Source organism: Lynx canadensis, chromosome E2, assembly GCF_007474595.2.
Source record: "Lynx canadensis isolate LIC74 chromosome E2, mLynCan4.pri.v2, whole genome shotgun sequence".
Lineage (NCBI taxonomy): Eukaryota > Metazoa > Chordata > Mammalia > Carnivora > Felidae > Lynx > Lynx canadensis.
The window spans coordinates 51379634-51407459 of record NC_044317.1 but is presented as its reverse complement, the minus strand read 5'-3'; the positions used below and the strand labels follow the sequence as shown (position 1 = coordinate 51407459).

Sequence of the window (27826 nt, the reverse complement as noted above, 5' to 3'; positions counted from 1 at the left end):
GGGGGGGTACGGCCGCGCAGGCGCGCGAGGCACAGCGGGCGCGCGGGCCGGCCCCGGGGCCTCCATGATGGAGGAGCGAGCGGCCGCCGCGGTCGCCGCCGCCGCCTCCTCCTGCCGCCCGCTCGGCTCCGGCGCGGGCCCCGGCCCGACGGGGGCGGCCCCGGCCTCTGCCGCTGCCCCGGGGCCCGGCCCGGCCGGTAAGGGAGGCGGCGGCGGAGGCAGCCCGGGGCCTTCAGCGGGGCCCGAGCCCCTGAGCCTGCCCGGGATCCTGCACTTTATCCAGCACGAGTGGGCGCGCTTCGAAGCGGAGAAGGCCCGCTGGGAGGCCGAGCGCGCCGAGCTGCAGGTGAGCGCCGCCCCGGGACCCCCCGACCCCCCGCCCGGCCCGGCCCGGCCTCACCCGCCGCCGCCGCCGCCGCCATCTTGGAGCAATGGCCGCCGGGACGGCCGGGGGGGCGGGAGGGGACCGCGACCGGCCCGGAGACCGAGAGAGGGGCCGTCCGAGGGGGCTCCTGAGGCACCCGGCGGCTCGAGGCGGGAGGGGGCGGGAGAGCCCGACCGGGGCCGGCCGAGAGGAGGCGCGCAGGGCATCGGACCCGGCTGCGAGCGGGAGTGGGAGCGAGCGGACCGGCAGACGGGTTCCCGGGAGAGGGGCCTCGGGCCCTGAGGGGAGCCCAGGAGAACTCAGCGGAGGGTGGTGGGAGGAGTTGGGGGGGGGTTCTTGTTGGGAGTGAGCGGAAGCCCGAAGGGTGCCCAGGGGTTCCGACCTCCGTCCCCGACCAGGTGAGGAGCCTGATGGGGTTTAGAGGGGAGAGAGCGGAGGTCGGGGGGGACGTGGGAGCCGCTGAGGGCCAGAGTGGAACGAGCGGGGAACCGGCCTGCGTAGGAAGAGGAAGTCAGGGAGCCTGGGACGGGGTGTGTTTCGGATTGTTTGGACGGTGGAGGCGAAACGAAAAGACGGCTGTATGAGGACTCGGGATGAGAGGAGAGCCTCGAGGGGTCCAGGAGGAAGATGTGTGCCCTTCCCTTTCAGGAGGGAACTTTGGGGAGGCCTGGCCTGTGTGGCTGAACAGTGCAGGGAGGCGTCCCCGGGGCAGAAGCATGGACAGGGCCAGGACTTGACCTAGGAGCCTGTATGGAAGAGCTGCGGAGCGGAAACTCTAGTTTTGGGAGTGAGTGGGTGTGGGGGAGGGGGCGGGAGGAGGGGGGATTTGAGACGGGAGGTGTGTGCAGATGTCAGGTGGAGAACCCTGGACTGGAGTGCGCTGGCGTCCAACATGGAGATAAGGGGACCTGGATGGGGACAGGGAGGAGGAATCCAGGGGCACCTGGAAGATGGCAGGGGGAGCATTTTGCAGAGCAGGTAGACAGCATAGAAGAAGCATCTTAGAAGGACCCCGGGAGGAGATATGTTTGTGGAAGTTTCCAGGAGAGGACCCCATGGTTTGTGGAGTAGTTTGGGAGAGGAGTGTGCCCAGGGATGATGTTTGGGAGAGCTTGAGGAATTGGCCTGGGTTACGTGACCTTGAGAAGTGCGGGTCCGCTTGCTGAGCGCTCCGCAGAGCAGAGCTGGGGCGTCAGAGTTGCGAGGATATGAAGGGATCCGGGGATGGGCAGCAAGGATTCTGAGGGTTCCTGGGCTGGGGTATAATTAGCAGGAGCTGGTACCAATTCTAGCAGCCCATCTCTCTCCTTCCGGCTCACTGTTTTCCTGTCCAGTTGATGTGGGGACCCAAATAACTGATTAGAATTTTGTCCAGAGGAAGAATAAAGAGAGCGTTCCGCAATTCTCCCACCCCTAGGGAGGGATCTTAGCTGTGTGGTAGCTGGGGCTCGGCACTGAGGTGGGAGAGGAATCCTTATGTAAGCACCCCTCACTTTTGTGTTCGATTCGCAGTTTCCGGAGCTCTTCCCCAGCGTACATCTCTCATCAGATCTCAATACCCCATTATGTAGACAGGGCCAGTGTCATTGCCCTCATTCAGCTTGTTGCTGAAACTGATGCCAGCCGCTGTTTAGTGAGCACATAGGAGGTGCCAGGCCTGTATGAAGCACTTTAGCTAGAGACATGGTATCGTTTAATCCTTGCAGCGTTCAGCAAGGGTAAGTAATAGCATTCCCCCCACCACCCTGCTATTCTCTATTTGAGAAAAGAATCCCAAAAGGAAAGGGAGGCTCTAGGACAGTCAGTGATTGATCTAGGATCACAGCCTGTGGGTAGAAGGGCTGGTCTATGGGCTTTTAAAAGCACATGCTCTGTACCTCTCTGCTGTCCAGTACAGATGAGGAAACTGTTCCCAGGAAGCCCAGTGGCCTCCTCAGGATCATCCAAACAGTCATAGGCAGACCTGGGATTGCATTTTGGTCTCTGGGACCGCAAGCCGGTGCACCCTACAGCACCCACCCTACCGCTGTCCCGTATTTGTGATGAACGAGAGAAGAGTTATGCTTATTCCCTCCCTCAGTGGCTCTTGGCAGGAACTCACGAACAGGACCCAGTTAGGCTCTCCCAGGTCTAGGCTGCGGCGTTAACTTACTTTGTATTTTTGTTTGCTGTTCGTTCCGTCCCATTAATAAAAGCGCACAGATCTCAGGAGTGTTTGCGTGTGTGTATATGCACGTATATAAGTGTGTACTTACGAGTGAGAGGGGACAGTCCCCCTCTTGTCCCTTCCCTGCTCTCCCCTGAAACTGTTACTGCTGTAAAAGTAGTTCAGCTCTGCCCTGTGTGATATGCGAGGTCTATTATGTGTATCATTTTGTGACTTTTTTCACAGTCTCTGTGTCTTGATGTTCCTTTCCTATCGGCACAGAGAGCTCTCTTGTTACTTTTGATAACTACATTGGGCTGGATGTTTGCACCATTCCTCCTTTAGATGACCTTGTGGACAGATTTTAGCCTGTTTCCAGTTTTTCCTTCAGAAATGGTGGCGGTGACTATCTTTGCAGGGCAGGTGGATGGGATGATAGAATAGATACGCTTATGAGACGGTGATGGGTTCTGCCAGGTTACCCCGCGGTCACACCCCCAATAGCAGCACCTTTTTTTGCATACCTGTGCCCGGAATACTTACCGCTTGCTTACAGAAGTGTGACTTCTCCCTCCCGCGAGGTCCTTTAAGGCCTGTGCTGTGTCAGACTTTTGCGAGGAGCCCTGAATGCCTTTTCTCCAAATAGCTGAGCTACAGCTGCTCCTGGCACAGGACCTGCTGAGCATCAGTGTGCGCTAGACGAGGCAGCCCCTCGTGTGGTCCTGCCAGGAGGTACCCAAGGATTGGAGCAGGGAGGTGGCACAGATGTGGTCTGACGATACGCAGGACTTTGTCAGGTGGGGGATTCTGAGAGGCAGGCAGCGCGGTTCCTGCCCTTCAGAAACTTCCAGGCTAACAGAGGAGGCGGGTGTGCACAGGAGGCTGCAGAGAACCGTGTACACGTTCACACGCAAGCTGGGTACTTGATGGGGTGCCTCTGCTTGAAGCACAGTGATCGTTTCAAGAAAGCATAAAATATTTTAATGAAAACGTAAGTTGAAGTCGCAAATATTTGTGTTTTGTAGGTAATGTGTGTTGCGAATTTAGGGTAAGTCAACTCAGGGTAAAGTAAGCACGAGAGATCACATACAAACCCTATCGCTTATCGACCCATGGCACCTCTGGGGAGGGGAGCTGCTTGAGGACAGGAGAAACCTCTCAGGGGACCCTCAGCTGGATGCCCACTTAGGAGCAGCGAGGGGGAGTAGTGGTGAGTGTGGCAGCAGGGAAGGTGTGGAACTGGCCGCTCCCCACTTCCAGCCTCACTAGGGGCTCCGACAGATGGGGGGGGGGGCGTCCTCCCTGGGAGGAGCCCGTGCAGCTTGGGAAGGTGGAGTGCAGGAGACACAGGGCTAGGTGGGTCCAGAAGGGGAGCACACAGGACTGGGGGCTGGGACAGGAAGCCCAGCACCAGCCCCTGGGAGGATTGAGATGCTGAGGCTCCCGGGAAGCCTTTCCCGCGCTGCCTGGCTGGAAGGGGGGAGCAGCCGCAGGAGAGGTGGCAGCTGAGTTTGGGAACGGATCTGGGGTGGGGGAGGGGGTGTTCTAACAGTCGGGCCAGAGGGAGTGGCAGTGGGTGGATGTGGTGGGTAGAGAAACTTCCAGATCCTGGGCTTACTTGCCAGCCTACCACGGCACTCAGGTCAGACAGACAGCACGGGCTGCCGGCATTTTCAGAGGTAGGAGGGACTGGCCCCTGACACTTCCCCTTTCCATGGGATTCTGTTGAGTTGGTTCGGGGCTTCAACCACATGTTTGTGGTTCTCTCTCTCCTCCCTTTGCCAGAGGAACTGGGGAAGGGACAGCGGAGCAGAGTGGGCTGAGCCAGGTTCTTGCACCATCATTAGGAGAAGGGAGATGGGGACTTGACGTGGTGGTAACAAGGAGATACAGGGGCCAGGCTGAGCATGTGTGAGGGTCTGGCACGTTCTTGACTTCCCTTTCTCCCCCCACAGACTGAGGTCACCCGTGTCATCAGTCCTGCCTCCTTAGCACCTCAGATCCACTAACCCAGCACCCCCATCTGGTCTGAGCCACTGTCATTTCTCCCTGGCGTTTCTGGGACTGCCTCCTGTGACTGGCCTTCAGTTGTGTGGGCATGCCCCTCCCCCCAGGCCATCAGTTCTCCATAGTATAGCTGGAATTATCTTTGTAACATGCACTGATCCCATCTCTCCCTTGTTTGAAACCTTTCCATGGCTTCCCCTGTGCTCTTAGGACAACCTTCGAACCCTAACTTGGTCTGCGGTCCTTTCTCGGGCCTACAAGCCTCTCTGCCTTTCTTCGTGAACCCTGTTGCACATTCTGATGTGGCCACACTGGCCTCAATTTATGACCCCACTGGCGGAATACGAGTGTGCCTGTCTCCCGGTTCTTGGCCAGTCCAGGCATTACTTAGCATGTACGTGCTCAGTTCTCAGCTAACCTGAGGGAGAGACCTGGTCCCTAGAGCAGGACCGAGGTGACAGTTGGCTTGTGGGCACAGATCTTGTCTCTACCCTCTTCCAGCAGCCACTCTACTCCCCTGGCTGACTTCTGACAGCCTTCGGGTCTTGGCTGAACTGTGCATCTTGACTCCAGAAACGGGTTGGGTGTCCCTTGTCCCATAACACCCTTTGCTTCCTCACCGTGGCCCTAGTCAAATCGTGTGTTGGTTGTCGATGCTCCTGCCTGTCTCCTGTGCTGCACTGAGAGCTCTGTGGGGCCAGGAACCACTCAGACAAATGCCTCATGCAGGACCTGGCTGTCACAGGCTGTCACAGGTGCTGGATGCTGGAATGAATGGAGGCTCTCAGCAGGCTGTACTGGCCCTGGGAACCAGAACACTCGCTGTGGAAGCCACAGAGGGTAGGGAGGACGGTGAGGAGGTAACTCAGAGCTTGTGTTTGGCGATCGACCTTTTCTTCTCCACCTCTCTCCCCCACCTTCTAAAATAGACGGGACAGGGTAGACTTGGGTGACTGAGAAGATACACAAAGGACAGACGTTTCAGACTTCCAAGGTGGTGATCACACGAGAGTCCGCCTGTCTAGCCTTAGATATTTACGTACGTATGTGTTGATTTAACGTTTGTTTATTTTTGAGAGAGACAGAGTGTGAGCAGGGGAGGGGTGGAGAGAGGGAGACACAGACTCTGAAGCAGGCTCCGGGCTCTGAGCTGTCAGCACAGAGCCTGATGTGGGGCCCAAACCCATGAACCGTGAGATCATGACCTGAGCCGGAGTTGGATGCTCAATAGACTGAGCCACCCAGGCGCCCCTGTGTTAATTTAAAACGTAGAGCGAAAACAGTGTTCACAGGGGCGGGGTGGGGAGTCCCATTCCTTCAATGGACGGAGGATTTTTTCCCCCCATAGTGTACCTGGTGACGTACGGCGATCTGTCTGTTATTTGTCCCCTCCCCTCTGTAACACACGTCTCATCTTGTTTAGTGCTGTTCTCTGTCTGTAGCTGTATCTGATACTTAGTTGGAGCTCAGTAAGTATTGGTGTCAACGGGTGAACACGTGAAACCTTTGTTTTATGTCAATGCACATATATCCTTTTTTATTCTCTCAAAAAGAAGCCTACGTTGCACTTATAGCTGTAGGCTAGCTACATCCCTGGAAGTGGACCTGTCAGGACAAAGGGAATGTGCGTTTGACATTTTTATAAACATGGCCAAATTGCCCTCCAGGAAGGGTGCGTCGATTTATGACCCCACCAGCGGAATATGAGCGTGCCTGTTTCCCTGGTTCTCAGCCAGTGCCAGGCATTACTTAGCACCTGCTCGGTTCTCAGCTAACCTGAGGGAAAGACCTGGTCCCTGGAGCACGACAGAGGCGATAGTTGGCTTGTGGGCACAGGCTGTGCTGCACTGCCAAGTGCACAGGGCAGATAGGTCATGGCCCTTGGAGCCCCAAGGAGAGGGAGAGCCGTGAGGGGCGGGCATCCGAGAGGCTACTGAAACTTACAGTCCTGGAGCAGGGCTTTGAGAATGGTCATGGCCTGGAAGAGGGGTCTGTGGCCAGACCCGGGGCTTCTGGTGGAGTCACCGAAGTCCTCCAGCAAGCACGTGGTGTTTGGGGAACGGCTGCGAAGACGACGCAGCCGCCTGTGGGGCAGGAGGCCTGTAAGCCACAGACCTCTCCGCTCAATGGGGCTTGGGTCTCAGAGGGCTCTTCACTCCCTTAAGGAGCTGGGCCCATTTCAGCGTTGCGGAAGAACGGACAGGGAGAATAAAAATAATAGGTAGGAGCTGGCATTTATTAGCCCTTCTTCTGTGCTAGGCCTCGGACTGAGAAGAACTTAACACATGAGGGGCAGGCACTCTCGTGAGCCCCATTTTCTAGAAGGGGAAATGGAGGCTCAGAGAAGGCCGGTGACCTGCCTAAGATCATGCAGCAAGTAAGTGGCCGAGCCCGGCCTGGAGCTCAGGCTGTCCCAGCCTGTCACAGTGGAGCACTTGGGGAGAAGCCAGGGTTGAGCCCTGCTCTCAGGGCTTTGGCACAGGACTTCTGGAACATGGTCAGGGGCCAGGATCCTGCCTCGAAGGCCGTTGGCCCAGTGTCTCCAAAAGACCTGTTGACAGACCAGAGCAGACTGGGGTAGCCCATGCCAGCAGACGGTGTGAAGTGGTTGGCAGGGGCCCTGGGTCATGTCTGTGGCATGTCTCGCTCACCCTGGGCAGACTCCGGTGGGGCGCGTGGTCCCCACGGTGGGGGTTGGGTGGTAAAGCTTTTGCATTGGAGCGGGAGCTGAGCTGAGCCACCCACTCTTGTCCCTAAGCTCCAGAAGTAGCTTCCTACGCCTCCCAGAGACAGATGCTCTGGTAGAAATAGTGAGACGCCACCTCCACCAGCACTGTAGGGGACAGCACCTGCCTTAGGGTGGGGGAGAAGGAGCCCAGGGCTCCTCATGCCTACCTCCCCCGCCTTCGTCCCCGGTCCGGCTTCTCCCCAAAAGCCAGGGGCCACGTTAGGCCCGAGCTGGCCCCGTTTTAATTGCAAGGGTTAAAGACTCCTCCTCAGCTCTTTCACGGTGGGTCACATGGCAGGGGACTCTGGAAACAGATCCAGCATGCCCTGTCGCTGCTCCATTGAACCCTGGCTCGGGGCCTTCACGCCTGAGGAAGTGGCTGCTGCATGTCATTGTGGGGGTAGGGGCTGGCGCTGACTGTCCCTGCGTGAGCGAGGGACGCACATCAGTGAGCCTGAGCCCTGCTGCCTTCCCGTTCCCTCCTATCCCTCCAGGCTCAGGTAGCCTTCCTCCAGGGAGAAAGGAAAGGGCAAGAGAACCTCAAGACAGACCTGGTGCGACGGATCAAGATGTTGGAGTACGCCCTGAAGCAGGAAAGGTGAGCCCTGCTGCCCTGGAATGCTGCCTTCTGAAGTCAGGCCCGGACGGAGGCTCAGGAGGCCGGCCGCATGCCTTCCGGCTGAGGGAGGTTTGGAGCCTGGCATTCTCTTCCCCGTCGCCCACCGCCGTGTGGTTCCAGTGGGGGGGACGGAAGAGGGCGCCGTAGGTGGAGTTCAGGATAACGGCTGCTAACAGTTTTCATAGTGGCGGCGGCCCCTGCCGAATGCTCACCGCCTCGTTCCCCTTCCTCCCGCCTAATGGGTCCAGGTGAGGCTTCCAGAGGGTGAGGACTTCTTCGGGGTCTCCTGGAGCCGGGGTAGCTCCCCAGTCTGCCTGACTCCAAAGAGTGGGTCCCTCTCAACGCCACGTGTGGTGCCTCTCCCCCCAGCGCTGCTTCCTGAAGGCCGGGGTGGGGGCGGTAGGAGAGTGGGCTGGGGGGCCCCTGGAATCTGGGGCGCCTGAGGTGAGTGCTGGCCCAGTCCGCTCCTCTGCATCTGTCCTCCAGGAATCGTTTTGCTCTTTTAGGGCCAAGTATCACAAGTTGAAGTTCGGGACAGACCTGAACCAGGGGGAGAAGAAGCCAGAACTGGCAGAACAAGGTACCCAGCGTCAGATCCACCCTCCTTGCGCCCCCCGTTCCCAACAACCCTGAACGTGACGTTGTGCGCAGAGTGGGGTCGCCTCTTTCTTACTTCGCTCCACAGGAAGCAGCCTTGGCCGAGTGGGGGGCTGGGGAGGGCTTGCACCTCACTCTCAGCGCCCCTCTTCGTGGGCTGCTCTGCAGGGCCCCAGAGTGGGGAGGGTGGTGGATAGCGAGGTGGAGAGTGAGGAAGGCCTGTCCTGCCTGCCATCCCTCCGTGAAACCGACAGACAGCGTCCCTAATGTTCTAAGCTCCCTGGAAGAGGGCTCTGTTCACCAACAGGTAAGGAGGGCCGGTGTGCCAGGGAGAGGGACGCGTGCACAGGAGCACGACGATGTGCAGGAGGGTATGTTAGGGGACAGGGAGTTACTGGGTGAGACTGGAACAAGTGGTGTGGGGGTAGTGGAGGCGACCAGCTGGGCGACCCAGCAAGGCCTTCAGTGCCGCGTGAACGGCGATGCTGTTATTTATGTCAGACCCCTGCTACCAGGACAGGAGCTCCACAGGGCAGGGGTCTTGGTCACTGATGTCACCCAGGTGCCCAGTCAGGAGCCTGGTTGATGCCGAGTGAGTAGTTAATAAAATAAACAGACGGTCTCATTTAATCCTCATAAGGATCCCGAGAGGTAGGTGCTACCGTTATTAACTGATTTTCTCAGAAGAGGAAACTGAGGCTCAGAGATGTAAAGCAGCCTGCTCAGTGGCACACAGCCGGAACAAGGCAGAACCGGATTTGAAGTACAGAGCCTGCTCTATATACGCTCTCCGAACAGGATCGGATTCCCGTGTAGGAAAATAACAAGGAGAGTAGAGGGCGTGGAGGGGAGAGGGTAGTAGGTTTCCAACGCCGTCAGGTAGGGACTCAGTAGGACCTGTGACAGTGACCTGATAGTGACTCTTTAGGGCTTGAGGATGAGGAAGGGGGAGGAGGTGATGGGTACGTGGCAGCACCCCAAGACAACCTGCCTCCTTTGTCTCCACTCTCCAGTTTCCAATGGCCCCATGGAGTCGGTCACCCTGGAGAACAGCCCGCTGGTGTGGAAGGAGGGGCGCCAGCTTCTCCGACAGTGAGTGTGCAGGGCAGGGGTGCCGGGCTGGGGTAGGCAGAGGCACGTGTTTGGCTTGGGAGATCAACTTGAAGACTCCACAGTCCTTCCTGTGCCCGCCGGGTGGTTGGAGGACATCGAACTGTCCTTGCTGGATCCTTGCTGGCCTGTCATGCTGTGGGTGGAGGCTGGCCTGGAGGGAGGACTTGCCTGCAGGAGGCAGACATGGGGCACCTTTGCTCTTGAGAAGTGACCCCAGAGGCCTCTGGCTTTTAAAAAAGGGGGTATTGTGTTATTAAAGAGGTTTGTGTTTTTTTATTTTTGTCATTTGAAGAAGTGACTTTTTTTTAGGTTTCTTTATTTTGAGAGAGAGAGAAAGAGAGCATAGGAGAGACAGAGAGAGAGGAGGAGAGAGAGAGGATCCCAATCTGTCAGAGCAGAACCCGATGCAGGGCTCGAACTCATGGACTGTGAGATCATGACCTGAGCCGAAACAGAGTCGGATGCCTAACCGGCTGTGCCACCCAGGCGCCCCATGTCCCTGATTTCCTTAAGCTAAATATCTGGAAGCACATTGCTAGCTTCCAGTGTGTGCAGGCAGTCACAGCAGAATGGTTGTAACACGCAGCACCTGCCGGGCGCCTGTTCTGTGCCTGGCGCTGTGCTGAATGTCGCGCTCACGTTGATTCCTCGCGAGACTTCCTGTGCGGTAGGCTCCTAGAGTTCCCCTAACGGCATGGGTGCGGAGAGGGCGTGTGTTTGCATAAGATGACAGCGCTGTCAAGTGGAGGGTCCGAGAGGTGATCTTGGGGGTCCACCCCCAGAGCCCAGCTTCTTCACCGCTGTTCTTCCCTGCCTCTCCCCTGCAGGGGTAGAGGGGACCTCGGACACAGGCAGGCACTCTAGATGACACGGCAGGTGAAGGCAGGTGTGCTCCAGTGTGTGAGGGGCAGTCTCGGGGGTCCCCAAGGGACAAGGTCATGGTGAACATAAAAGGCTTCTTGAGGAGCCACCAGAGGACCAGCGAGGGACTCTTGTATCTTTTAAAGCCACAGATACCCACGATTGATTTTCCCCCTATTTTTAACTTTTAGACTAGTCCCAGCTAGTTTCCATTTTTTTTAATTACAGAAGTAATAAAAAGTAATTTGTAGAAGTGAGTAGAGTAAGTTGTAAAGGTTTATTTCACATCTCGAAACCCTTGTTCTGAAGGTTGAAAGTCACTGCTGTTGAGTTTAGTGTGTCTGTCTCTTTCCAGGCCTTGTCGGGGGGGGCATACTTCAAATGTGTTTGTGTGTGATCTTATACTCTTGCACACATTAACACTTTTGTTGTTGTTGTTTGTTTATTTTTGAGAGAGAGACACAGAGTGTGAGCAGGGGAAGGGCAGAGAGAGGGAGACACAGACTCCGAAGCAGGCTCCAGGCTCCGAGCTGTCAGCCCAGAGCCCGACACGGGACTCGAATTCACGAACCGTGAGATTATGACCTGAGCCGAAGTCGGACGCTCAACTGACTGAGCCACCCAGGCGCCCCTAACACTTTTTAAGAAAACGTTTATTTATTTACTTGGAGAGAGGGAGAGAGAGAGATGGAGCAGCGGAGGGGCACAGGGAGAGGGAGCCCGAGAATCCCAAGCAGGCTCCACACTGTCAGTTCAGAGCCTGACTCATGGCTTGATCTCGTGAACCGTGAGGTCCTGGCCTGAGCCAAAGTCAGGACACTTAACTGAGCCACCCAGGCGCCCCAACACTTTTTTTTTTTTTTAAACTGAATTATACGGATCACGTAACTTATTTCGTGAAACCGTTTACCGTGGCCGTCTTGGCACTCTGCCTCCTTTATTTTCTGCCTAGCGTCCCCATCAGTCATTTGCGGCCATGGTCCTCTGCAGTGCACATGTTGCTTGGCCCCTGCATTTTGGCTCTTATGTACAACATCCTGGCAAGCATCTGTGTAGCTGCATTGTGCCTGTGTATAAAGGCTTCTCCTGGAAATAGACTTGAAAGCGAAACAGCAGGGCCAGGGTATGCTTATTTAAAATACTGGTGTGCCGGGGCGCCTGTGTGGTGCAGTACGTTGAACATCCGACACTTGATCTCGGCTCAGGTCATGATCTCACGGTTCTTGAGTTTGAGCCCCACATAGGGTTCTGCACTGATGGTGTGGAGCCTGCTTGGGATTCTGTCTCTCCCTCTCTGCCCCTCCCCTGCTTGTATGTGTGTGTTCCATCTCTCTCTCTCTCTCCCTCTCTCTCAAAATAAACCTAAAAAAAAGGAAATCTAAAATACTGGTGTAGAGGCACCTGAGGGGCTCAGTCGGTTGAGCATCCGACTTTGGCTCAGGTCACGATCTCACGGTCCATGGGTTTGGAGCCTCACGTCGGGCTCTGTGCTGACAGCTCAGAATGAACCTGCTTTGGATTCTGTGTCTCCCTCTCTCTGCCCTCCCCCACTCACACTCTGCCTCTCTCAAAAATAAATAAACGTTAAAAATTTTTTTAATTAAAAAAATACCGGTGTGTAGTCTTTATTATTTTTTTCTTAACATTTATTTATCTTTGAGAGACAGAGTGGGAGTGGGAGAGGGGCAGAGAGAGAGAGGGAGACACAGAATCCGAAGCAGGCCCCAGGCTCCGGGCTGTCAGCACAGAGCCCAAGGCCGGGCTCGAACCCACGAACCGTGAGATCGTGACCTGACCTGAGGTTGGACGCTTAACCGAATGAGCCACTCAGGCGCCCCCTGATGTGTCGTCTTAAGTTGCTTCTCCAAAAAGGCTGTCCCAGTTTGCAGGAGACCCCTGACCCACGCCAGTGCTGTTTCCCTGCAGGTACCTGGAGGAGGTGGGCTATACGGACACCATCCTGGACATGCGGTCCAAACGTGTGCGGTCCCTACTAGGTCGCTCGTTGGAGCTCAATGGGGCCGTGGAGCCCAGCGAAGGTGGCTCCAGGGCCACGCCAGGCCCCGGGGGGCTCAGCGGGGGTGAGTCGCTGCTGGTGAAACAGATCGAAGAGCAGATCAAAAGGTGAGCCCTTGATGAGGCCTGGCAGGTCTGTTCCTCTGTGTCCCCTCCTGATGAAGGCCGATGTCAGAAACGCCAATGGTGCTCCCTGGTGCTCTGGTGGCCACTTCCTTCCTGGCGGGTATTGTGGGTCCGTTTGCTCCAGAGCCTTCAGTGCCTTCGTTGTGGGATCCCTGGATTCTCTTCTGGGTCCCCCTGCACATACTCCCGTGGTGTCATCTTCGTGCCGATGCGCGTCACGGCTCACGTCCGGCACGGCGCTTCTTCTGAGGCTCAGGCCTTAAACCGCTCAGCACGTGGGGCAGCAGCTGAAGGCAGAGCCTGGGTGGCACCCCCAGCCCCCGGTGGGGAGCAGAATACACGGCCACCGCCCTGGGGAGCTCTCACTTGTTCATCGTCTCACTGGTAGTTGTTCCTCAGCATTTGGTGACGTTCAGTGCTGTGCAGAAGGGGAAGAAGGAAGAGTGATAGGCAGTGGCCCTGCTTTGAATGGGCGGCGGGGGGCCTCTTCACGGGGTGACATCTGGGCAGAGAACCGCAGGAGATGGAGTAAGCCGCCCACGGGAACAGCGACCGTCAGGGTCCCGAGACTTGGCATGTTGAGGAACCCGCGGCCAGGCCTGTGTGGCTGCAGGGAGTGAGCATGTGGGGCTGTGGTCTGTGGTGAGGTTGAAATCTCAGGAGTGAGATGAAATGGGGCTGTACCGGCCACGATAGGGAGTTTGGATTCTTCTCTACGGGTTGTGGGAAGCCCGTGGTTTCGAGCGGGGGTGTGACACAATCCGGTGTGCTGGTCGGCTTCGAGGAGGAAGGGCTGGAGGGCAGGAGCGGGAGTGCGGCTGGGAGCCTCCTGCGGTGTCCTGGCGAGAAGCGGAGGGCGCGCCAAGCGGCCAGCCTCTCCGTGGGTTTTCTTTTGGAAGGAGTGGATGTCAGGAGAGGAGGGAAACCAGGGGGTGGCTCTGGGGTTCGGGCCAAGCAACGGGAGCCGCGACAGGGGAGACGAGTGGAAGGAGCGTCAAGGGGGCCATCGAGGGCGGGCGGAGTCTGCGGCCGGGCGGCCCCCAGTGCAGGTGACGCATGGCCAGCCTGGAGATCGGGTGGGGGTGGTGGGGGCTGGACTCCGAACTCCCCTCTAGTTCACCAGCATGCGGGCGGGGTTGGCAGGCTAGAGGCAGCAGCCGAGGAGGCTGGGCCGGAGCAGCCGTGTTGCCGAAGGAAACCCCAGAGATGCTCTGCTGGGAGGCCGCACACCATGCGGCCAGGACGCGGTGCCGGATTTGGCAGCCCAGAGGAAAGATCTGTCCTCCGGGCAGTGACCGTAGACCTGGGCAGTTGGCAGGAACTCTCCGGAGCATTGGCCCCGTGGCCATAAAGGAGGATGTTTGTGTTTATCTGAACTTTGAATTCCACCCACTTTTCTGCCCTGGAGTCAGGTTTGGGCAAATAACCCTTTTGTTAAAACCCGTTATCCGCTTGGAGGCATCAGACGGTTGGCCAGGAGTGGAAATGGGAGGCCATCTGTCAGTCGGGAGGGTGCAGGTGCGTTGACGGCTGGGCCGCCCACGGGGCCCCGGGCGTTTTCAGAGTGACCGGTTCCTCTTTCCCGCCCGGCGCGTCTGCCGCTTGCCTGATCCGCGCCTGTGGTTTGCCCGGGCCGTGGGAACAGGGGCTGCTGAGTCAGCGACATTCCCTCGGCCCACTCTCCTGACCCGGCACGTGAAGGTGTCGGGGTGGGGTGAGTGTCTGTTGGTCAGAGGCTGCGATTGGAGCCCCGTGTGTGATCATGGTGGTTTCAGCCCCCTTGAGCGCCGGGGCCAGGCTCTGGCCACCTCTGAGCTTTGCCACCTGGCGGGACTAATGCCCCCCCTGCCCCCCTGTCGTGGGCAGGAACGCGGCAGGCAAAGATGGCAAAGAGCGCCTGAGCGGCTCGGTGCTGGAGCAGATCCCCTTCCTGCAGAGCTGTGAGGACGAGGACAGTGACGAGGACGACGAGTTGGACAGTGTGCAGCACAAGAAACAGCGGGTGAAGGTGCGCTCCCCGCCCCATCCCCTCCCCCGGGAGGGCCCCCCTGCTTTGTGTGCCAGCGGCACAGTGCCCCCCTGGGTGCTCTTGGGGCCGTGTCTCTGGCCACGCCCCTGCCTCGGTAACCCATCAGGGCCTCGTCTTCCCCCACCCGTCTCCTCCCATCCTTTCTTCAGCTCCGAGAGGCTTCAACTCTCCAGACTGGGCCAGCCACACGCTGCCCTCTCCGCGCGCTCTGTCCCTTGGGCTAGTCTGACCTCCATCACCCACACCACGTGGCTCTCTGTCTTCTCTCTCGATAGACTGTGAGCACTACCAGGCGGGGACTTAGTGTGCTCGCAAGCGGGTGTCCTCCCGCTCTTCTCTTCCCTGCACCCAGCCCCCGGCGTGGATGGCCGCTGCGGTCAGCCCGGGGCCAGGTTGGGGCATCCGTGGGGGCCTTGGTAGTTTTGAGCATCCATCCTGCCCTTGCGTCGAGACCGAGGCCCAGGGGCACCCCCCACAGGCCAGAGTCCAGATCTCAGCTTGGCTTCAAGATAATGGCCCTCGCCCCATTTGACCCCTGCGCCTCGACTGCCAGAGCCACCGTGTTCCTGCCGTTTCAGTCGCACCGTCCCCAGGCATGATGTGGGCTCACCTCACCTGTCCAGTAAAAAAAAACCTCGCTTTGGGCCTGTGCGGACCTAGCTCTGCTCTAGCAGCGGCGACATGGAGAGAGAGGTCCGGTCCCTGGCATGGGGAGCCGGCAGCCGGCAGGGGGCTGGTAAGCAGTCCTGTGCCAAGGGACGTGCTGCCATGCGGGCTGCACGAAGGGGGCCTGTGTGGGGCCTTCCCATCAGAGCCCTTCTCTGCCTCCTTCAGCCTCACCTTAGCGCCCCTCCTCCGCCGCCCCTCCATGCCGCCTTCTCTGACCTCTCACCGGCCCTTCCTCCCCTTCCCTCGGCAGGGTCGGAGCCACCTGGACCCGGACCGCTCTGGGTCCTCCCTGTCTGGTGTCCCCACGTCTGTGTGGGACCACGTCTGTCCTTGCCACAGCTCTGTCTCCAGGGTCCCCGGTGCGGCTCAGCACAGGGTCCCGCCTAGCGTAGGCGCTTGGGGAACGCACAGAGCCAGGACGCTGGAGCTGGGTTCCAGGAGAATCAGGATGTCTCCGAGGCTGGGGCCTCTGATCTTGTTCGTGGTCTCTCGTGTGCCTTTTGGGATTTTCACTCCTTTTTCAGCTCTTACCTCATCCTCCTCTGGGAGGCCTGCCCGCTCCTCTCTGCTCCTCCCAGCAGAGATCATCGCTGACTTACACTCCCTCGGGCTTTTGTGTCCGTCCCCGCACTTGTCCTGCGGGCCCTGCGGGGGAGGCTCATCAGACAAGGGTCTCGCGCCTCCCCGGGCCCGCTCTCTCACCCAGGTCACCCTTTAGTGACCAGACTGTTCTTCCAAAGACCTCTAAGGCTCCCGCAGCGGCCACTGGCCTGGCTGTGTGCCTTCGGGCATGTGATTCTCTTTGTCTTAGCGGCAGTTTCGGGGGCTCACCGTCTCTGTCTCTGGGTTGTTGAGGATTTCTTTAACGTGAATTCGTGCCTATGGAGTCCTTGGCTACGCTGGGACTGGCCGCACCCGGTGCTCGGTGGTGGCAGTATTCGCAGCGCTGGGCACGGTGGACAGAACAGAACTGCACGGGACACCTGTGTCGTGGGCCCTGGAGAACGCCTGTTTACGCTTCCATGCTTTTGCAGAGCCCTGGCCCCACTGGGGCCTCTCTGGGCACGCTGGCCAATCCTTGAGGGAAGGAGGAGGAGGTCGCCGCGTCCCGTCCCTCTGGTCCTCCCACACAGGCCAGTGGCTGGCGCCTCACGGACGCCTGAGCGATTGTGACTCCACGGGTTCATAGCCTGCTGTGCCGGCTTGGAGTGCTGGGCCTGCGTGGGGGCGGGGGGGGGGGGTCAGCCACACCCTCGAGGAGCCTGCGGTCTGACTGAGGCTGGCCTTGTGAGTGCCCGGACTCGGTCCAGTCCGGGGACACTTGGGAGGGAGAAGATTCCCCGAAAGGGGTGGTGTTTGAGGCCGGTGGTCGCCAGAGTCCCCGTGCCGGGCCGGGGTGTGCTCTGACACCAGCACCTAGAGCAGAAGTCAGAGAGAGACCCGAACTGTCGTTGAAAATCCTGGAACCCCCCTGAGTCGTTTCAGGCAGCCGTGGGGGTTGCGCGCACACAGCCCCTGGACGGCACTTTGTGTACGACGTGGTGACGCGGGCACCGCAGGAGGGTGAAGGATCGGATGCGGGTGTCCCTGTGGAAGGCCGGGCCGCGAGGGGAAATGCGGGCGCCGTGCTGCTCCGAAGTCCCACGTCTGGGATGGGGTCCGAGCTTGCGGAGGGAGGAACACGAGAGGGTTTGGTCGTGACCCTGCGGAAGACCTCGCCTGCCTGGCATCCTGCTCCTCCGGGCGGGGGGACGGTTGCTGTGCGCTCTCGGTCCAAGGTGGCGCGCGCTACGGAGCCTCAGCCCACCCGGCGAGATGGAAGGGAGACTCGGAGGACCCTCGGTGATCTTCCGGTCCAGAGCCGCCTCAGCGTCTCGAGAACGGCTTGGACCGGGGACCTGGGATGCGGGGCTTCGCTGCTCAGCCTCGGGTTCCTCATCTGTAGTATGGGAATAAGCACAGCCATGCCAACTCTTCACAAGGTTGTGAAGTCACACGGGTGAAGCTCGCTTGGTGTGCTGAAGAGCGCGTAGAGGCTGGCACGGAGTTCGATAAGCCTTTGCCACCGTCACCCCCGCGCGTCCGTGCCACTCGAATCGTGCATCTCCGCACACTCGCTTACACACGTAGGCACATACGTCTCTCCCCTCTGCCCTGCGGCGGCCTTTGCTGTCTGCCTCTCCCCACCCCCTCCATACAGGCTTGCGGAAGGGGAGGGTGGGGCCTGTGAGGGGATCACAGGTGGGGGCAGGGGTGGGGTGGCCGGGAGGAGGAAGAGACTTCGGAGCTGTGGGGCCACCTCGGCCCCTGAAGGCTGCCAGCAGGGGGAGCGCTGCCACCAAAGCGCGTCCCGGCCCCCGGGAAGGGCACGAGGGGAGGGAGGTGGAGCTGTGTCCGGTGTGGGACACTTTCAGGCAGGGCCAGCTGGTTCCCGGAGGCGCGGCGGGCCTGGGCTTGGGCTCGCGCTGCGGGAGGGAGCCTCCTGACCCGTCTGGTTTCCTCCATGCCCAGCTGCCCTCCAAGGCCCTGGTGCCTGAAATGGAGGACGAGGACGAGGAGGATGACTCTGAAGATGCCATCAACGAGTTCGATTTCTTGGGCTCGGGAGAGGATGGGGAGGGCTCTCCGGACCCTCGACGATGTGCCGCAGAGGGGACCCACCACGAGTTGGGTAAGCTGAGGGTTTTCTGGCCAGCCGTCCTCACCAGGCGAGGTAGGGGCACACGCGGCCGCCCACAGCTGCTTCCTGCCCCAGGGTCGCCACCGGACGGATACGCTTCCTGAGAGGAGGGTGGCCGAGGAGAGCAGGAGCCCCACACCGTGGCGGCCGGGCCCTCACCCCTTCCCTGGAAAATCCCTGTGGGGACGCAGGCGGGCCCAGCTCTTCCCGGAACGGGGCCTCTGGCCCTCCGCGCAAGCGTCTAGTTCTTGGACCTCGGGGAGGGAACAGGACGAGGACCTGGCAGGCAGAGGCAGTCAGGGCAGGGCTGCATTCTCCTGTTCTGTGACCCCGAGCCACGAGGCCCTCGGCCATCACACAGGATGGCCGGGGACTGAGTTCCCTGCAAGGCTGGCACCACAGAGCATCCTAGCTCAGTGCGCCTCCTCTACCTGACCCCACTCCCACTTCGAGCCCTGGAGCTCCCTGGTCAGGACTTTCCGGCTACCTCACGTTGGCAGGAGAGGCCTCCGGTGGCTAAGGTGAACCGGAACACGGGCTCCAGCCCCGTGCTTTGTCCCTGCAGAAAGCCGGCGGGTCAAACTCCAGGGAATTTTGGCCGACCTTCGGGATGTGGATGGGCTGCCCCCTAAAGTGACCGGTCCCCCTCCTGGTACACCCCAGCCCCGGCCACACGAAGGTAAGCGGCCCCTCCCCCCCCCGGGCCCAGTCCCCTGGGGTCCATAGCAGAGGGGGGCTGCAGAGCTAAGCCCAGGGCTTCTATGTCCTCAGGGTCGAAGCCTGGCCTCTAGTCTGCAGCCTCCCTGTCCCAAAAGTTTGTCTGTCTGTCTGTCTCCCTCTTTTTTTGTCTGTCCTGCCCTGTCTGTCTGTCTGTCTCTTCCTGTCTCTTTCTTTCCAGCTGTGATTCTTGATCTCGTCCTCTCCCTGTCTCTTTCTGACTCCTTATCTCCCCCTCTGCCTCTTTCTGTCTTTCTTTCTCTCTCCCTGCCCCTCTCCGCCCCTTCCCTCCCCTCCCCCTACCAGGTTCCTTTGGCTTCTCCTCAGACGTTTTCATCATGGACACTATCGGGGGCGGGGAGGTGAGCCTGGGGGACTTGGCAGATCTCACCGTCACCAACGACAACGACCTCAGCTGTGATGTAAGTTCTTGGGGTGCCCTACCCCCCACAGGCCCTCATTGGGCATCCCGCACTGTGCCCACTCTTGCTGAGCTCTGACCGGGTGCCTGGCCTGCGCTGGGTCCCTTAGCGGGAGGACGCTGTGAGGTCATTCGGCAGCTCACCTGTTGTACAGAGGGGTGCGGACATGTACTCGGCACGGGGCTTGACAGGGTCGCCGAGGCACAGGGTCTGGAAGACACCTCGGCCCCTGCCATCTCCTGTACGCAGTGCTCCCTCCCACCCCTGGCCTACGTGCCCCTCACATCCAGGCCCCGGATGGGCTGGCGGCAGGGCAGGACGGCATCAGAAGGGGAAGGGGGCTCTGGGTTGGCACAGCGTGGGGAAGCGGACTTGAGTAGGAGATAGGAATTGAGCTGAACTTGACAGCCAGAAACCAAAAAACCAGGCGTGGATGGGGCCTGGTAGGCAGGTGGGCCGGGGTGCCAGGGAGGCCTTTAGGGCCGGTGTTTGGAGCCCCAGACCCACAGATGGGCCTCTGGCCCTCTGGTCTCTGCATCGGGTGCACGTGCACATTTCCCCCAGGAACGTTCACCACAGCTTTTAGCAGGATCTCGAGCGGTTGGTTCCCCAGCAGGGTTGTGGGCCCTGCTGTGAGATGCCAGGAAGGGGGGCCGAAGTAGAGGCTTCGAGCAGGCGTGTGTGCCTGTGAGGGGGTAACCACACAGTGGCGGAGCCTCTGGCCCTAAAGTACGAGGGCATTGGTGACAGCTGCGGTGGGGACCTTTGGGGATAGAGCCCAGACCGAGGGCTTTATCAGCTGTGGAGCCCGTGTTGGGGCAGGACATGGCATCTCGCCTGACAGTCTGCTCATCCTCCTTCCCGATGGGCTGCCCCTGGGTCCCCCGCTCAGAGAGTGACACCACCATCCACCAGGGCACCTGCAGGGTCTCTGGGACTCCCCCAGCAACCTGTTGATTCTGCTCCCCAGTCTCTCCCTTCTGTGCATACCTGTCCCCATTTCTGCTCCCCAGCATGTGGTCTCTGTGCCCTCTCTTTGCCTGAGAGGCTTCTCTCAGGGCCCCTTGGCCCCTGCAGCCACTCGTATCTTCCTACATCCAATCCGTGTCATTTCCCTGCTGTAAACCCTTCCATGGCTCCCTGTTTCACTTAGGATGAGATACGGGTTCCTAGAAGTGGCTCCAGCCCCAGCTCCTGCCACTCTCTCCCTTGCTTTCTACAACCCAGGCCTCCCCTCAGGCTCTAGGTCTGGCCTGCAGCCTCAGGGACTTTGTTCATGCAGTGTCCTCCCTCAGTCCCCTCCCCTGATCTGGGTAAGTCCTGCTCTCTTGACACCTTAGGAAAGCCACACTGACCCCCACAGAGGCGGTCAGGCTGCTCGGGTACTCAGAGTTCAGGGACCTGGCAGCGCGGGGCAAACTGACTTGACTGCTTTCCGGAAGCCCCCTCTGTGGGTCTGGGTGGGGAAGGGACCGGTCCTTGGCCTCCTGGATGTCAGTCCGTGTCTGCGGGACCGTGGGGACGCTGAGGCACCTCCCCCTACCCCAGCTCTCTGACAGCAAAGATGCCTTTAAGAAGACGTGGAACCCCAAGTTCACCCTGCGCTCACACTACGACGGCGTGCGCTCCCTGGCTTTCCACCACAGCCAGGCCGCCCTGCTCACCGCCTCTGAGGACGGCACGCTCAAGCTCTGGAACCTGCAGAAAGCTGTCACGGCCAAGAAGTGAGGGCGGCAACCCCGGGTTGGCGGGAGCGGAGGGGAGGGGCTCTCGGTGACATCCGGCTCCTCTGCCTCCCCCAGGAACGCCGCGCTGGATGTGGAGCCTATCCACGCCTTCCGGGCTCACAGGTGGGGAAGCGCCCCCACAGGCGGTCTGGCCCCGGCCCTTTGCACACACACCCCCTTGCTCCCCGTGCTCTGCAGACACGGTGCTCCCACGGCCGGTTCTGGGCGCAGCCTTCGGAGGAGGAGATGGGTGTGGGGAGCTAGGGGCAGGCCGGTCCGGGGGCACCACCGGAGCCCCGGAGCCCCGGAGGCCGGATTCCTTTTGGCCGTCCTCGAAAAATCTAGCAGAGGACCTCAAGATCCCATGGAGGGGGCCGGAGGAGGGCTGAGGCTGAGTTTTTCATTTCTCCTTCGCCACTTTCGTACCTTTCAGGGGCCCTGTGTTGGCAGTAGCCATGGGCAGCAACAGCGAGTACTGCTACAGCGGCGGGGCCGACGCCCGCATCCACAGCTGGAAGATTCCGGACCTCAACGTGGACCCCTATGACGGCTACGGTGAGGACGGCTCCCTCCTCTGGCTCCCACCCCCCTTGTCCACCGGAGCCTCTTCGTTCCCTCAGTGCCCACCCGTGCCTAGCGATGCGGGGCCCGGGGGGCGGCGGGGGGGCGGGGGGCGCACCGTGTGCCCCCAGCCCGGGTGAGCCTGGAGCCTCGTGTTCAGCCTGTGACGGGGGTCAGATGGGCCGAGGCAGGAAAGCGGTGGCGTTGGGGGGCCGCTTCCTAGAGGAGCTGGCGGGTGAGCGGACTCGGAATCCACACCGGGGCCGGGGACCGGCCCATGCAGGGGCTTGGTAGGCCCTGCCGGTGTCTTCCTGTGGCCGAGTGCAGGCAGTCGGTGAGAAGTGGAGCAGGTGACAGGGGACAAGTTAGTTGGGCCAGGCTGTAGGAAGTCTGCACTTGATCCTTGGCACCCCTTTAAGAGTTAAGTGGAAAAGTGACCGCACTGCTATTTATTGTACGTCCCCCTCCTTCTGATGCCTCTTCCGATAACTTTCTTGGTCGCACGCGTGGCTCTTTACTGCTTTGTGGTGGTAGAGTTTAGAGGTCTGTGTCTTCCCAAGAACAGTCCCACCCCGTAAAAGGTCAAGGGTCAGTCCCAGGTAGTCTGTGCTCTGGGCCATGCGAGCTGCCACGCGTTGGGGGTCAGCAGGGCCTGACCAGAGCACGCCGTGTGGACTTGAGTGACGGGGGAGGCAGAGGTGGGAAGGATCAGAGGGCTTTAGAGAGACTGGGCAGGGCTTGTGCCCTGGGGGCGAGGAGCCAGGGCAGGCAGAGTGGGGCACGACTCACGAGTCCCAAGCTGCAGAGGGTCTTGGGGCCACAGAGCCACCATTGTTCCTTCACCAAGGAGGACCAATGCTCCTTCACCATTGTTCCCCTTCACCAAGTCCTAAAACTTGTGTATTGAGCGCTCATTCTGTGCCAGGCACTATGGTGGGCCCTGCGGGTGTGGCAAGGGAATCCCTGCCCTCTGGAGCTTCTGTTCAGAGCCAGTGGTCAGAGTGTGCGTGGCCGCTGCGGCGGGTTCCAGCGGTGACGGCTCCGAGGGCAGGAGGAGTCTGGGTAGAGCTGGGTGAATGGGCGGCTAAGCCGGGCAGCCTGGCTCTCAGCAGGGGTCGGTGCCCTGGAGCTGTCTGGGGTGGGGCCGCTGGCCCTGACCTAGCTTGTTTCCTTCCTCCGCTGGGTCTAGACCCGAGTGTGCTGAGCCACGTGCTGGAGGGCCACGGGGACGCTGTATGGGGCCTAGCCTTCAGCCCCACCTCCCAGCGCCTGGCCTCCTGCTCTGCTGACGGCACCATCCGCATCTGGGACCCGAGCAGCAGCAGCCCAACCTGCCTCTGTACCTTCCTCACAGCCAGCGGTGAGTCGGGGGAGCAGGGCTGGGCGCGGGGTGGGCGTGGGAACACGTCACAGAGGAACATGCCTCCCCACGAGGGGCCCAGGCTTCCCAAGTCCCGTCCCGCAGCCCCAGGGCAGGACCAGGTCTGTTAAGCAGCCCTCCCTTCCCTGTGCCCTCAGATCATGGGATCCCCACCTCAGTGGCCTTCACCAGCACCGAGCCCGCCCACATCGTGGCCTCCTTCCGCTCTGGCGACACCGTCTTGTACGACCTGGAGGCTGGCAGTGCCCTCCTCTCGTTGGAATCCCGGGGGAACAGTGGTAAGAGGGGCCTCAGGGACAGGGGCTGGTATCTGAATGCCTCCAGGGCCCCGGTTCCTCCTGTGGCTCTGCTGAGCCGGTGTCTCATCAGCAGAAGATGTCTCCCCTACCCCCTCGGGGGCTCTGGGTAGGAAGGAGATAAGGTCCCAGCAGCTGCCTGGCTCTCGGGAGGGCTGAGGGGACAGAGATCATCAGGAACTCGCCCGCCAAGCCTCTTGGCAGAATGCATGGCCCTTATGGGTGGCTCGTACCCATCCTGTGGCACCCCAGGCGTCTTACGGCTGAAGCACTGTGGCCCAGGGAAGGGAGAGGCCTGGGAGCCCAGGCCCCCGGCCAGCTGAGCAGACAGCAGGGCCGTGGAGCCGTGGTTCTCTTCCTCTGGTCTTTGTCCTGGTCTCCCTGATTTCCCCGACATCCTTCCCTCTCCTCCTCTCCTTCCAGGCCCAACCCAGATCAACCAGGTGGTGAGTCACCCAAACCAGCCCCTCACCATCACCGCCCACGACGACAGAGGCATCCGCTTCCTGGACAGCCGGACAGGTGAGGCCCAGCCTTCCTGGTCCCCGCTCACTCGTGCTCACGGTGTCCCGTCGGGCCCTTGACCTTCCCCGCCAAGGGAAAGTAACCTGCCGCCCACCCTCTCTCCTCTTAGGGAAATCCGTGCACTCTATGGTTGCCCACCTGGACGCGGTCACCTGCCTAGCCGTGGACCCCAACGGCGTGTTCCTGATGTCGGGAAGTAAGTCGGGGCTCTCCTGGCTCCTAAGGAGCAAGGGTGTGTGGGAGCCGAAGAGGAAGAGACGCGGGCACTGGTCACGAGGGCGTATTCTGGGGCCCCCTCCCGCAGGGAGGCAGGGGCAGGGAGCCTCCCGGCAGAGACCGCGCACGCTCAGCCCACCGGAAGCTTTTGCGTGCGTCTTCCCGCTTCATCCAGATCACGCTGTCGGAAGGGTATGTCATACCCGTGTGCAGATGCGGAAACGGGCTCGTGGAGGTTCCGTGATTTGGTCGAGCATGGTGGGTTGGCTGCAGGAACAAGTCCGAGTGTGTCTGGCTCTCAGTCCCCACAGGATTGTTAACATTTGGAGCCACGTGCTCCGTGGATAAGGGCACTGGGGCCCGGCCACCACGGGGCTGTGCCTCAGAAGGATGAGGCGCGACGTGGGCAGGCGGGGAAGGGAGGTGAAGCGTGTGCCGGGCCGTTAGGAGTGCCATGGGCGAGGGGCCTCCTTCCGCTCACCTCTGCTCCCCACTGTCAGAGTATGTGGGAGGTTGCAAGCGAGCACACAGAGGGCGTGGGAGAGCACGTGGACGGGCCTGGTCCCATCGTGGCTGGGTCTTTGCCTGGTGACGGTAGCAGCTGTGCCTGCAGGTGCCGGTAGAGGGGGTGTCAGGGAGGTCAAGCCCAGGGCAGAGAGGATTTGGGACAGGGCCCAGGTCCTCCGTATATAAGGGACACATCGAGCCAGCCTCCGCCACAGCCAGCCTGGTCCTTCGGACGCAGAATTTGGGCCGTCTCTGAAGGGGGCTCTTGCCCCAGGGCCCGGCCCTGTCCGCTCCACCCTCTCTGGCCTCCTCTCCATGCTCCTGCTCAGGCTGCTGCAGCCGTACCCGCCTCCTGCCCGTCCCCTGGCCACCCCTGCTGTTCCTCCGCATACCCCCGTGGCCCTTCTGTCATCACGGTGACCAGCTTGTGCCGGTGCTGCTGTCCGCCTGGCATTGCTCCTCCTGTTTTCTCATTTACCGGGGGCCACGTTGGAAATGTCAACAGCACTGGGTGGGCAGCTTTGCCCAGGACGTTCACTGTGTCCCCGGGGCCTGGTACGCAGGTGCCCGGTGAACACTTGGTAACTAATGGGTGGACGGCCAGCTGGGATAAAAGCATTCTCCTTTGGGCTGGGCGTCAGGAGGTGGCCGGCAGAGGTGGGGGACAAGAGGATGGAGACACCCCCCCCATTGTTGAGGCTCCTCCAGTGGGGGAGGTTCGGGGAAGCCGGGGTACCTGCTGGGGGACAGTGCTCTCTGCTCCCACACCTGCGCAGGCCATGACTGCTCCCTGCGTCTGTGGAGCCTGGACAACAAAACGTGCGTGCAGGAGATCACGGCCCACCGCAAGAAGCACGAGGAGGCCATCCACGCTGTCGCGTGCCACCCCAGCAAGGCCCTCATTGCCAGCGCAGGCGCCGACGCCCTGGCCAAGGTCTTCGTATGATGCCCACCTGGCCCCGCCCCGGCCTCCACCTCGGCTGGGGAGCGGGGCCAGGCAGGTGGGACTGAGGTGAGAGGCCGGACAGGAGGGAGGCTTGGTCTTGGGAGGGCTTCTAGAAACCCTCTGCGTCCTCACCCCTGACGGGAGGGACCTCGGATGTATCCCTTTGCCTGGCACTTCAGGAGGGGGCCACGTTCCCAAGGTGGAAAGCCCTGGGCGTCGAGAGAGGGGACGGAGGTGGCCCGACCTCTCGTACCCGGGGTGTCATGCTCCAGTCTCCCCTCCCTTCTGTCTCCCTCAGGCGGCTCCCAGCCTCGGCGGAGGCCCGGAGGCCCGGCCTCTTCCCGCCTGCCTTGGAACCTGGTGGTGCTAATGCCCCTTTCCCTGGGAGGCCATCCCCCACAGCCTCCCCTCTTCCCCAAGCATCCCGGGGGGCAGCCTCCTTCAGGACTTACCCTCCCGGACGTCCTCGAGGAGTTTCCTCTCTGCACCCGGACACCCAGTCCTGGTATCTGAGCTGCTTTCTTGGGTGCAGCACAGCCAGGGCTGGGTGTCCTTGGGGATCAGCTTTTCCAAGACGCCAGAAGGTGCCAGGTTCTCTCTTTGAACCCCCGATCCCCCCTCCTTCTTCCCAGACCTGGGTGGTAGCTGTGCCGGGAAGAGCCCCAGGCGCCCCCGCTCTGGGTCCCCTGGGAAGCCGTGGCACCAGCTGGACCCTGGTCCTCCTCAGCGGGGAGCGCCCGGCCTGGTCCACCCCAGAAGCTAGCCCCAGTCCACCACCCTCTCCTCCAGTTCCCTCAACACAGCTTTCCAGACACTACCCAGCGCCTCCAGGGCCAGTAACTGCCTGGGGATCAGGTGATGCCCTCGGGGGAGGCGCCCACCCCTCCCCTCCCTCCCCCAGCACTCTTCCAAGGGCAACCCCCCAGCCCCCACGGGGTCACCCATGGGGAGAGATGGCCTTCTCTCACCCCTCCCTGGGGCATGGAGGCTGGAGGGGGTCCCCCTGGTCCCCCACAACTCCCTGTATATCTGTATAAATAAATGGGATTTTAATGGAGCCCCGCCCCCACCCATGTTGTTATCACTGTGTGATAGTCTGTGTCTCCTCTCCTGGCCCTCCACTCTCTTCCTCTATTTATTTCACTCTTTTTTTGGGTTCCACCCTGAGCCCTCGGGCCCCCTTCAAGGTTCCTGTTTATAAGCCCCGTCCCCTCTGCCCTGGACTTGGATGTGAAACTTGTCTCAATAAACCCTTTGGAGTAAGATGGGTGGCGGTGCTGACTGTTGAGGGGGCTCAGGGGACCAGGGACTTCAGGAGAGGGGTAATTGGTTCTGCCTGGGCTGGGTGGAGCTCAGGGAGGGGATGATGGGTTGGGGTTTTGTGGTAGGGTGGGGGGGGGGTGCCAGAGAGGGGCCCAGGGTTTGGGCGGGTTGTGGGTGGAGGGCCGGAAATGGGGGCACAGGACCGAATCTCCCCGGGCCCCTCCTTTCTGTTCCTGAGCACACTCCTTCCCCAGGGGCCTCAGCAGCAGCCTGGGGGCAGAGCCCTGAGAAACATGACATGATGTGACAGCTTGAGACTCCCCCTCCCCACCCCCAGCCCCCATGTGTGATGGGTGGTAGGAGGCCAGAGGGCTCATCCTGAGTACTTAACTCCCCACCTCGCCTGTCCTCCCCACGTGGGCCTGGGCTTACTAGAGCCTCAGCCACCATGGAGGGTGAAGGGAGAGCTCCCGCCATGCGGGGAGGAGCCCTGAGGAGTCCCTTCCCCTCACCAAGGTGGTCAGACCCAAGTGGTCAGTTACGCACCCAGTGGGAACCAGATGCCACACCAAGTTCCTCACGTGCTATTTCACTGGGTCCTCACGACACCCTCCAAAAGTGGGATCGTTAGACCAAGTTACAGAAAACAGGGTGCAGGCGGGGGGCTGCTCAGGGCCTCCAGAAGATCATCAGAATTTGTACCCAGTCCTGTGGGACTCCCTCTGCACACCCCTGGCCCTCGGCACGGTCTGTACAACGTGCCTGACGCTAAGGCCCACCCCCTGGGTTGTCAAGGGCTGTGCCCCAGTGCCCACAGTAGGACCTGGCTCCTGTCGGGGCCCTAGGAACGCTTGAAGAAGGATGCAGGTTGGCAGATGGCCATCAGGTGACACTGACAGGAGCCTAACTGTGAGCTCCACGTGGCCTTGTTCACCCCTCATCCCTCTGGGCTCTGAGCAGCTTCCCCAGGTGGTGGTTTGGGTTTTCACTCCAGCCTCAGACTTCCTTCCTTCCCCAGCCCCAGCCGGCCCAGCCCCCGGATGTGGTGGCACTCGCTACTGTACCGACGACCTCAGCTGCCCCTAGCAGCCCTTTACCGGGAAGGGGGGCCCGTCCCGAGGCCCCCAGCCCCAGCCAGCCCTGCTGGTCTGGAACCCAGGCGGGCAGGTGGCCCATCTCTACTGGGATGTCTTTGGAGCTCAAAGCCAGGCCTTGAACCTTCAGTGAAGGGGATGGGGGCGGTAGCAGCTTCAGTGGTGATCTCGGACAAGTCGTAATGCCCCATGGGG

The 27826-nt window shown here is 60.7% G+C and overlaps 1 protein-coding gene across 4 annotated transcripts; it reads left to right on the top strand.

Annotated features, from left to right (window-relative positions):
• Positions 1-47: 47 nt before the first annotated feature.
• Positions 48-26539, top strand: STRN4 (striatin 4). Of its 4 annotated transcripts, XM_030299876.1 has the most exons (19): positions 275-346; positions 6798-6915; positions 7761-7864; positions 8392-8465; positions 9496-9574; positions 12383-12580; positions 14465-14606; positions 17808-17967; positions 18521-18655; positions 19000-19115; positions 20664-20839; positions 20918-20965; positions 21276-21397; positions 22593-22763; positions 22922-23062; positions 23504-23602; positions 23715-23801; positions 25105-25340; positions 25573-26539. In XM_030299876.1, exons 2-18 carry the CDS (start codon positions 6907-6909, stop codon positions 25272-25274), a joined length of 2031 nt encoding a protein of 676 aa, XP_030155736.1. In that variant the 5' UTR covers positions 275-346; positions 6798-6906; the 3' UTR covers positions 25275-25340; positions 25573-26539. The 4 variants fall into 4 exon arrangements, with proteins under 4 accessions (XP_030155735.1, XP_030155734.1, XP_030155732.1 ...); XM_030299875.1 differs by lacking the exon at positions 6798-6915 and having other exon boundaries at positions 48-346; positions 18542-18655; positions 19021-19115; XM_030299874.1 differs by lacking the exon at positions 6798-6915 and having other exon boundaries at positions 48-346; positions 18542-18655.
• The last annotated feature ends 1287 nt before the right edge of the window (positions 26540-27826 follow it).